At 39.8% G+C, this 10,694-nt stretch overlaps 1 protein-coding gene across 1 annotated transcript; it reads left to right on the top strand.

Annotated features, from left to right (window-relative positions):
• The first annotated feature begins 4,000 nt into the window (after window positions 1–4,000).
• Window positions 4,001–5,669, top strand: LOC122648583 (homeobox-leucine zipper protein HAT4-like). Its single transcript, XM_043841799.1, has 4 exons — window positions 4,001–4,207; window positions 4,658–4,968; window positions 5,080–5,159; window positions 5,265–5,669. Exons 1-4 carry the CDS (start codon window positions 4,045–4,047, stop codon window positions 5,629–5,631), a joined length of 921 nt encoding a protein of 306 aa, XP_043697734.1. The 5' UTR covers window positions 4,001–4,044; the 3' UTR covers window positions 5,632–5,669.
• Window positions 5,670–10,694: the final 5,025 nt, after the last annotated feature.

The following is a 10,694-nucleotide window of genomic DNA, read 5'->3' as shown; positions in this document are numbered from 1 at the left end:
ATAAGGTTATGGTTGTTGTTGTATGAAAGATTCGTACTAAAAAAAAAAAAAAAAAAAACACAAGATGAAAGATGAAGTTAATAATCCACCATGAAGGTATGAGATCACACTCTTGTTATCCAATTTCAAATGCACATGACCAAAATCCTTTGATATTGCCTCCAACATCAATGCTCCAATCGCCAAAGCTTCCCCAACCTTAGGGTTAGTGAAAGTCACAGGGATGGACATAGCATGTAGTGGTTGTCGATGACAATCACGACAAATAATACTTGGTTCACTAGATGTTGTATTTACAGGTAAACTGCCGTCACAGTTGATCTTCACCATACCTATAGGCGGGGCAGTCCAAACCAATTCTGTGTTTGAAGGAGTAATTATAGAAGTTGGTTGCATAGTAGCATTAGATTGTGCTTTTTGAAATTCATTGAAGGTCGAAAGGGACACTTGTATAACCTCTTCTGATGCTCGCCAACTAAATACAACATCGTTTCTAGCTTTCCACAGCCCCCAACAAATAAAAGTGTTGTCAGAAACCAAAGCTCGACGAGTTACCTTATCATGTGGTGCGAATGAGTCCCAAAGCTGGATCCACTAACACAAAGACGGATCGTCTCCTGGTGGTATAACAATGTTCAAAGCACTACCAAATCATACCGTCCGTGCAAAGGAACATTCTAACAAAATATGAGAGATAGTTTCAATGCAGCCACAACGAGTATACCAACCATCCATTGGTATATTTTGATGTCATAGCGCTTCTCTTGTCTATCATATCCTGAACCAAATCGAAATCGAACTAATTAACGAGAACAAAATTAATTAACACTCTTATGACTGGGTGGCCTACCCACCTAAGTATTTCTAGGTGGGTTATCTGTTTTCAGTCACATATCGTGAAGTGGAACTAAAATTTGGTGGACAAGTAGACCTCTAAATCACTTGTTTACTGTTTAAGTTTCAATTAAATCAAAGGATTGCCCATAAACAAAAACAAAGCATAGAAAAATCTTAGACTCCCAAAAATTGGACATGGATACAGGATTTTTATCCTCTCAGGTTCCTTGTCCGATACAGTTCGTCCGATTCCTCTCATAGGGGGTGGAAATGATCACCTTACCCCCTGCCCGAACACACTGCCCGGGTGGAGTCACCCCCTCTTATTAGAGGCACTAGGAACTGTACCAAACAAAGAATCTGAGAGGATAATGTTCCCATGGATACATATTAGTATTAAAATTTGATACATGACCAATTCATATCATTTCACATGACACATTTAAAAAAACCCACCCAAACAAGCTTAGGTGGAAGGACCACTTAACCGACCTTTAACCTAAAGTGTATAACACAGGTGAAGCGTCAAAGGAAGGACGGACGATCACATGATGACCAGCTAAGCCAGTCAGATGGCCAGGTATTTGGGTCCCACTTATCCCAAGAATATTCGTGCATAGCTTAGATTGAGCCCGCACGTGTAGGCCATTTCAACACCATCTACCTATCTTTTCCTTTTCTTTTGGCAAATGCACGTGACGCAAATCACGTAACGAGCGGAGGGAACGTCGATGAGGTTTTGATCCGACGGTTAAGAAAGCCTCCTACGATAAAGTAATTTCTGATTAAAAAAGCTCGAACCGTATGATTCGGGGTTCTGACCGTTGACCAGATCCAGCAAAAACAGTGGAAACTTTGACTTGCATGTGCACACGTACGGGTCCCGAGATCACACGTTCGCCTCGCTGTCTTCGACTCTCTGTTGTATGTCTGTCTCACCCCACATGAATGAAAATTTATACAATAAGCAAGTGGGCATGACTGCCCTCCCCCAAGAACAAAGTCAAGTTACGTAAATGTCCATTTGAATCTTAAATTATCTTCTGCAATCTAAAAAAAAATATAAAATCTTAAATTATCTTCACGTAGAAGCAAAACCTTTATTAATGATTGATGTGTGGTGATTAGGACGGGTATCTATTGACTAACCATCCATGTGAGATGAGGGGGCCAAGAGAAAGGGTAATTCAGTAAATGACAACACCACTAGATAGAAGAGTGTGAAGAAGGAGGAATGGGAGTAGGACCAAGGTCACGTGGAAATCACATGGGAGGTGAGCCTCGTACGTACGGTAGCAAAAGGGAGTAAGGCCTGTAAGGGAGAAGGGACCAAAGGGGGGAGGAGGGCATGATAGGGTGTTGTCGGATAGGATAGATAGATAGCTATAAGGTGTGATCCATAATTGGAGGGGGGGGGAACACGTGGGACAGCTAGCACGCACCTGTAGGGACACTTAATCATTACCCGACAGGTTGCCGGTTTTAAATAATTTAAAAATCAACTAATGTCCATCTCAATCCACTAGAAAAAAGAATCTAACCTTCATACCCTACTAGGCCTGGGTCTAGTTCATCCTTATTTACGTATATACACATACCTTTTTTTCCTCTCCTACCCTCCTAATCATTGATCTCTTCCATTCTCCACCAATAATAAATGCCGCCAGACACAAACCTGCCCTCTTTTCATAAACGCCAATATTGTGTTTCCAGTTATATTTGTTAGTGACGAAATTATTTCTCAAAAGCACCTTTGTTACCTATTTCACAAGGGTAATGAGAGCGACACGTGGAATATTTCAAGTGTCTTACCCCACTTGAGGGCAAACTTAGTGTTTTTATTTACAGAACAATCATTATCCCTACTTAGGGACTATCTCGTCAATTAAACTTGGGCATGGGTGCTTTAAAGTAATTTCATTTCTTGCTCTATGGAGAGAGAAAGAGATGACGATTGAAGAAGGTGGGGTGTGGGAGTCCAATGATTGTGAGAAGTGGGTGTCGGGGCATGGAGGGACAAAATGACAAGCACGGCTGTAAGCTTTGCGGGACCCACGTGTCACGTCTTTTGAACATCCTGTAGGCGCGTGTCAAGCAGAACACGCTCAGTCCACGTGAGTTGGGGCAGGGTTTTCCTGATTTTCCTTTCCCCATATCTCTTTCTCTCTCTGTTCCCACAATCCCCTTCTCCACGTGACATCCACTCCCTCTTGTCCGCTTGTCCCTTCCCTTCGACCCGGCTCCCGGCTTTGCTCGGCTCCCAGAGAATTGCCAGAAATAATAGCCATTAGATTGGTATCAGATACAATATAGAAAAAAGAGGGTAGAAAGCGACTCGGGTTGTCCACTACAACCGAACTCCAACGCTGGGAGTGTCAATCAGAGCCGTCCAATCAACAGTTCATGATTGATAAAGTCCCACAAGGACTATGCGAAACTCAGAAGTGGTGGCCCACCAACTGAGAAGCATCTAGATTCTAGATCCATGGACAGGGTTTGCGGGTGTAGTCAACAAAGTTAACAACTTTTGGATAACGGATCAACGGGTACCGCTGTACAAGTGGTAGTAGTTTTGACTGTTTTTCATCGTTTCATCCTACATGACCATATCGCCCATATGGTTTACGAAGAATTCTCACTCAACCGTGCCAGTTATTCTCCCGTTCTGAGGTTACTTTCGTCATAGGGAAAATTATTGAAGCAGAATTTATTACCCTAACAAATGTCAATATTCCCTGTCATTAAAAAGCATCTAAATAGTAAATAAAACTGGAAAATAAATGGTATTTTTGGAAGAGAATTTAAGAAAAGGTCATTTAAGACTCTTTTGTCCACTAATCTTGCTAGTCAACGGTCAACCAGCGAGAAGCCGGTTTGGTTTGGAGTGAGTTCATCATGAGAGTGTAGAGAAAGCATAACCAGTGATTAATTAACCATGGTTTGGTACTTGGGTTAGGTTAGGAAGTTGAGGATGGGTAAAGGTAAGGTAAAGGGGGGCATGATTGAGATAATTGGTGCCCTGACACAATTCATGATTGAACGACATCTCTATATAAGAACTCTTCCCCACTGCACCTAAAAAGCTGAAATCGTTCCCAAGATCTCCTCCTCCATACCTCTTTTCTAAGATTTCAGACCTAAAACTTAACCCTTTTTTCTAAACAAGAAGATCATCTTTAGGGTTGAATCAAGAACAGAGGGAAAAAAATGATGGTTGAGAAGGAAGATCTAGGGTTGAGTTTGAGCTTAAGCACTGCGGATAGTCGTAATCCGTTACAGCTAAATCTCATGCCTTCCTCTGTTTCATCTTCGTCTCCTTCACCGTTCTTACTTCAGAAGAACTCCTGGAATGAAGTGTTTGCGCATTCAGGTACTATCATATTCATCCATGGATTCTCTCTGTGTGTCACTCTCAACTCCATCGATTCAATTTCCCCTTGCATGCATGTTCGACCTCCTTAAACTCCTCCGTTTTTTTTTGGTAATCTCAGATCTGGTGGCGATTGTGATTTTCTCCTTCTTATCTCAAGATCACACGGATGTTTGAATTAGATCTTTGTTTCTGTTATTTATTTTTCTATTCTTTCTACTCTATGTTACATGCAAACAAATTTCGCTTCAACTGGATACAAATCCCCTGTTTTCTTTGTCTCTTCCTTTCTCATCAGATCTATGGCCTAATCGCTAAATTTTATTCTTTTTTTTCAAGTTCCCAACCGTAATAGTGTTAATTTTACCAATTTTCTACTCAATCATGGAGATTTCTTAGATTTAACATGATTTGCATGTCGATAACATTGTTCTGTTTCTTACTCTATAGATCGGAACTTAGAAATTTACAGAGGGGACGCAAGGTCGTTCCTTAAAGGAATTGATGTGAACAGATTGCCATCAACCGCTGAATGCGAAGAAGAAGCCGGTGTCTCTTCTCCGAACAGTACAATATCCAGCGTGAGTGGAAAGAGAAGCGAGAGGGATACAAATGGAGAAGAGAATGAGATGGAGAGAGCATGTTCTCGTGGAATGAGTGACGAAGAAGACGGCGACACATCTAGGAAGAAACTCAGACTGTCGAAGGATCAATCCGCTATTCTCGAGGAGAGCTTCAAAGAACACAACACTCTTAACCCCGTGAGTATAAAGCCGTTCCCCTGTTTAGCAGTACAGCTTCTCTTTCGATACCGATCGTAATGTAGAAAGACTATATCGTGTCTAACCCTTAGGTTTATTTGACATTAACAGAAGCAAAAGCTGGCGTTGGCGAAACAACTGAACCTTCGAGCTCGACAAGTGGAAGTTTGGTTCCAGAACAGGAGAGCAAGGTGAGATATGGATCTGATGAGTTGATCAGCTCAGAGTAGTGTCTCTGTGAAAAGAGAAGAAACCAACAACTGTAGAGTACTGACGTGTGATATGTAAATTTACAGGACCAAGTTGAAGCAAACTGAGGTAGATTGTGAGTTCTTGAAGAGATGCTGTGAGAACCTAACGGAGGAAAACAGGAGGTTGCAGAAAGAGGTGCAGGAACTGAGGGCGCTTAAGCTGTCCCCGCAGTTCTACATGCACATGACCCCACCCACCACCCTCACAATGTGCCCTTCATGTGAGCGCGTTGCTGTCTCATCGACGTCTTCCGCCTCCGCCTCCGCCGCTGCTGCTTCGGCGCCGCCGTGGATGGCGCTCAACAACAACAACAGATTGCTACGCTCCACCATCGTCCCATCCTCATCAACCCATGGGCTGCCTCTCCCATCCACTACCGACCCTTCGATGCCCCTTCTTCCTCGATCGTAATTAGGTTCTACGTGAAGGGTATTGTGGTCATCTCGAAATCCTCAGGTGTGTGGGGATGGGTGGTTGGGATTTTGTACGGAAGGAAGAGGAGGAAGCAGTTTTATTCGCGCACTCGCTCTTTGACTAAGAAAAAAATTAGGGTTTTTAAAAAGGAAATATATTCCCGAAGATAAGAAGTCTCTTGGGAAAAAGTGGTGTAGGGATTAGGTGAACAGTGAAGTGTTATGATATTCGGACTCCCCCAGTTCCCCTTATTTGTGGCATATTGCCGCTTTATTAATTACGTGTAGAACTTAGACCTTTGAAGTGGTTCTAATAATTTTCCTCAAATGGTAGTGGGTTGAAGAGAGAGAGGTCAGAAAAGAGGGCTTTTCAGTATAAGAGTGGTGGAGGGAATGGAATTGGAATCTTTCAAAGGTCAAAATTTCCGTAGATTTGTGGAGTTCTTCTTTAATCTATTGGTTTGATCTCTAATCCAAAAAAAGGTTAATATTCCTCAATGATAATGATAACAATGGTCTCCCTTTATAATTTAACATTATTATTTCCTATGATTAGAGCAGTGCAGGACCACATATATCTCTGATTTTAATGAAAGATGAAGTTTGATTATTGCTCATGCATAAGCCTTCAAGTAATTCCAGCCGTTGGAATTTTGGTCTCGACTTAACTAAAACTTTGAAGAAAAAAAAAAGGTCTTTAATGGAGTGATGATAGACTATTGATTATTATTATTTTTTGCTTAAAAATAAATTTATTCAGAAATGTAAGACAAGGCCCTCGTGGCAAGAACATCGGCTATTACATTAGCAACTCTTGAAATAAAACGGAAATTACAAGATTAATAAATTCTCAACATACTGAATATCCAATACACTAGATCGAATCGTCAAAGGAGGATTGGTTGACATAGACCAAAGCACCACTACTAATTCCTAATTATCGCTTTCAATAATCAGATTATCAATGCTTTCGGATATGGCCTCCAACAACATGTGCCTTACTGCTAAGTCTTTGCCCACAAGAACGTTACCTTGGGAACATGGGTTTGAATCCACCGGGATACACCTCCCCACATGATATCTAATCAGATATCTCAGCCCACCACGATTTTCCTTTGATAATATAGATGCATCACAATTTAACTTATGGAAAGACTGGTTGCCAGGATGAGGCCACTGCGGAACGAGAAACCATAGCCACCAAACCTTGAATAGGTGGAGTGTTAAGAAACTTGAACCATGCCCGTTGCACCACTTTAATAACCTATTTGGGAGATCACTTATGACGAGCAAATAGCAACTCATTACGAGCATTCCATAAGAATCAGCAAATAAAACTAGCTTCTTGTCATGGTGAGAAAAGGAATTCTATTCTTTGATCCAATAATGCATCGAGTAGTCACTTGAGCTTGGAACAATGAAAGAGAAATTGAACTTCCAAAAAAAAAAAAAAAACAGAGAGATTGCAACCCAACCAAACCAATTTCGCAAATGGACAGTGAAAAAAAAAATGACCAGCAATCTCCAGGTCTGCTCCAAAACGTTGGCATTGAGGATCCACCGGAATTTCCTATAACATAAGGCTGCTGAGCAAGCTATATCATTCGTTCAAATTCATCATAGCAGGGTTCTAAATTTTGGAGTAGGATTACAGTTCCACATCCACTCCCACGCTTGTGTTGGAACCAAGTCCCAAGAATGAATCCTGGTTGTTGATGGCCAAAGTCTAAAAAAACGCATCCAATCAATGCAAAACAAATGGTAGACACTTTTAACCAAGAAATCACATTCTTTGAAACACCCCAAATTAGGTAATCATCCCCATCAAATAGATCAAGATGGGCAGGGACTCAGATGAGACGGGTTAGGTTTATGGCATTTATTACAAGTTTATGTTTAGATATAATATTCATTTTGTTAGAGGAGTTAATATTCTCCCTCTATCTGTTTTATGGTTCCCACTTCGGATAACAATCTTCTACCAAAAAATCTACCATAACAATCAGGGGTGGTATGTGTAAATTATTCATATATAAATTCGTATAAATATCAAAAAATAGTTTTCCGTCTAGGAGTGTGGTTTATGATCAGATTGTCAGTACTCCCATGTGTCTATCATTTCCTCCTCAAGACAAGAGGATAGAGATGTCTTTTCATTTAGGGAGAATACAGATAGTTGCATGGGAGTGCTGGTCTACGTGAGACTAGAGTGTTTTTTTTTTTTTGTCCATCATCTATTCTATGACAAGGACAAAAATTAAATCCAAGTAAAGAGGCAAAAAATATATGAAAGGGAAGTAAAATTTTTAAGGTTCGGTGTTTTTTATGGGGGTAGCATGGCCCTTGTGCATGTGCAAAGACAAATGAGAACGTGTTTGTTGGCATCATGGGAGCAAGATTTTTGACTTTCATAAGAAATGGAACAGTCATTTCGGTCCCTTTGTGTCTAGGCATGGGCAATATATTCCCCCCCCCCCCCCTCCCCCACAAAGGACTTTCTTATGTTATAATCATCATGTCACATGATTAAATTACTAGCTCAAAATCATTTCATATTGGTATTTTGATTATAAAAATTCAATTGACCTTGCATCTAAATTCCTTGGGTTGAAAAAGTAAAATAAAAAATTACATTAGAAAAGTATCATTACTAAACATATTGGGTAATATTTGCAAAAGTTCATTATTAGATTTAAAAATTTTTCCTTCCCTTCAATTTGTCCCTTGTCACCAAACATAGCCGAAATTTCTATCTGATACTTTTTGTATATTTTTCAAACTATGAGTATCTCGCCTTCTTCTTCTTCTACAAGGAATAATGATTGACGTACTGTAAGTCAATCAGACAGGATTTCGAAAGGCAACGTAAGAGTATTGGAATTGCACATGGTTTCTCACTGTGGACCCCAACGAAACAGTATTGAATTATTTTTCCACGGTCATTTTTTGAAGATGGAATTCTTCCTTTTGGCCTTTCTATGCATTTTCTCAACCATGATTATCTCACCTTCTTTTCTTCTTCTCCAAGCAATGATGAGTGGTAACACAAGTCAACCAGAGAGAATTTCTCCAAGCAACGTAAAACTATTGGAAATGGAAATGGTTTCTCACTGAGAACTCCCACAACTTCACCCCTTGGTGTCAACCAAACTTTATAGCAGTGAAGAAGACGCCCCAATTGCTTCAGGACATTCAAATTCACAAATTTTCATTTTTCACAATCACTTCCCCAAGGTTCACTCTCTTGAGTATCAAAATGAAGATCCTGAAATGATTATATATATTATTATCCTCTCCAATTCCCTACAGCTCGGCAGTGCTAGTGTGGATGTCCAACATGTTACCGCTCTGACATCCAACGGTCTGAGCTCAACAAAGTCAATGAGTTCGAACTGTTGGATGTCCAAACTGCCACATGTCAGACATCCACACTAGCACTGCTGCACTGCCGAACTATAGAGACTTGGAGAGGATAATTTTCCTCATGGCATTGCAGGTTCATTATTTGCTTCACATGAAAATGCTGCAAGTTGGGGAAGAACAGTCAATGGCTATAAATTGTTTGAGCCGCACTAAGTTTCATTTTCATTCATGAGCCACTTAAGCACCTAACAGTGGCAGAGCCTTGGAGGTGCCTCTTTTCTCAACTCTCCCATATTCACTAATAAAAGGTCGGAAAGGAAAGACACAATCTCTCGTGGAACCCTAGAATTTAGAACATTAGCAGTCATAGATTTTACATTTGAGAAGAAATGGAGACTAGAATTAAGATTTCAGAAGAATTTCATGAGGGGAGCTCCATATCTTCCTCTCCAAAACTGTGAAGCCAATTTTGCAGCATTTTGTGCAAGAGAAGACTGAACCTGCAACGACAAAATGGAGAAGAAGAAGATGAATCTTGGGAAAGAGAAGACTGAACATCTTTACTCTTCACAAGGTGTTGCATAGTTTGTTTTTTCTATTTTTACCCTTGTTGGCTTGTAGCTCCAAATAATTTCTTTTGAACTCAAATTCCAAAAATCGCCCCCTCCACTCATGCCATTGCTACAATTTTTTTGTGGACAATAGAAATAATAGTGAATAAAACTCATTCACTCACTATCACGACAAATAAAGGACCCATATATCAACCCTCAAGGATTGATATCCATCAACTAATCATTCACCTTTGCATTAAAATCAAAAGTGCCATCACAGTAGGACCACAGGAACTACTTTGATTCTTCTTACCAATCAAATCTTCAATATCTCAAACAAAGAATCTATTCACAAAAAAGACAAAAACAAATTCAATTACTCAAGGAAGCTGTGTTAGTCAGGTTAATAAGTAACCAATCCAATTCAATTCAATTCAATCCAATCCAATCCAATCCAATCCGAAAGACGAAATGTCCAGAAGAGGAAAGCCACAACACAAGAGTGATATGGGGTCAGTGATATTGATGAGCTGAATTATTGGACACATACCAACATCACACCCAGTTCATGGTAGGAAGATGTCGGATCCATCCTTCAAGTTGCTATCACATTTTCATTGATGTGCAGCTCCAAGTTGATGAGATCACATATCAAACAGGATGAAACCCACTCTCTGTTACTAACTCAGATCTATGAAATGAATTAATGTGTGACCCACTAAGATATGTACTGTTTCAAACCCAATGGAGTACTTGTGCTCCTTGCTTGATCTTCTGCTGTAGGGTAGTAGTAGGTAACTTTGACTGACCTAGGAGTTTAGTGTTAAAAGTAAAAATCACAATCAAAATTAAGTCAAGCAATTATCTGGGAATACAAAATCTACTGAGTAACCAAAGTATAAATTTTAAAAATAGAAAAAAAAAATTTATTAAAATCATTTTCAACAAAATCATCAACCTTCAGGCTATGTTTGGATGCCAAGAAAAGAAAAAAAAAGTATAATGAGACAAAAATCTTGATGATGCAATGATTGATTTATGTGTCTATCTGTCTCAATTTTTTTGAATTTTTTCTTTTCTTTTCTAGGCATCCAAACATAGCCTCAAATTCAAGCCTATTTGACACAACTAAGCGAACACTATG

This window comes from Telopea speciosissima, chromosome 1, assembly GCF_018873765.1.
Source record: "Telopea speciosissima isolate NSW1024214 ecotype Mountain lineage chromosome 1, Tspe_v1, whole genome shotgun sequence".
Taxonomy (NCBI): Eukaryota; Viridiplantae; Streptophyta; class Magnoliopsida; order Proteales; family Proteaceae; genus Telopea; species Telopea speciosissima.
This window is presented reverse-complemented; position numbering and strand designations above follow the sequence as displayed.

Coding starts and splice junctions, on each gene's coding strand:
- LOC122648583 (XM_043841799.1), top strand. CDS start 4,045: ATGATGGTTGAGAAGGAAGATCTAGGGTTGAGTTTGAGCTTAAGCACT. Junction 4,208..4,657: donor TGAAGTGTTTGCGCATTCAG/GTACTATCATAT, acceptor CTTACTCTATAG/ATCGGAACTTAGAAATTTAC. Junction 5,160..5,264: donor TTCCAGAACAGGAGAGCAAG/GTGAGATATGGA, acceptor GTAAATTTACAG/GACCAAGTTGAAGCAAACTG.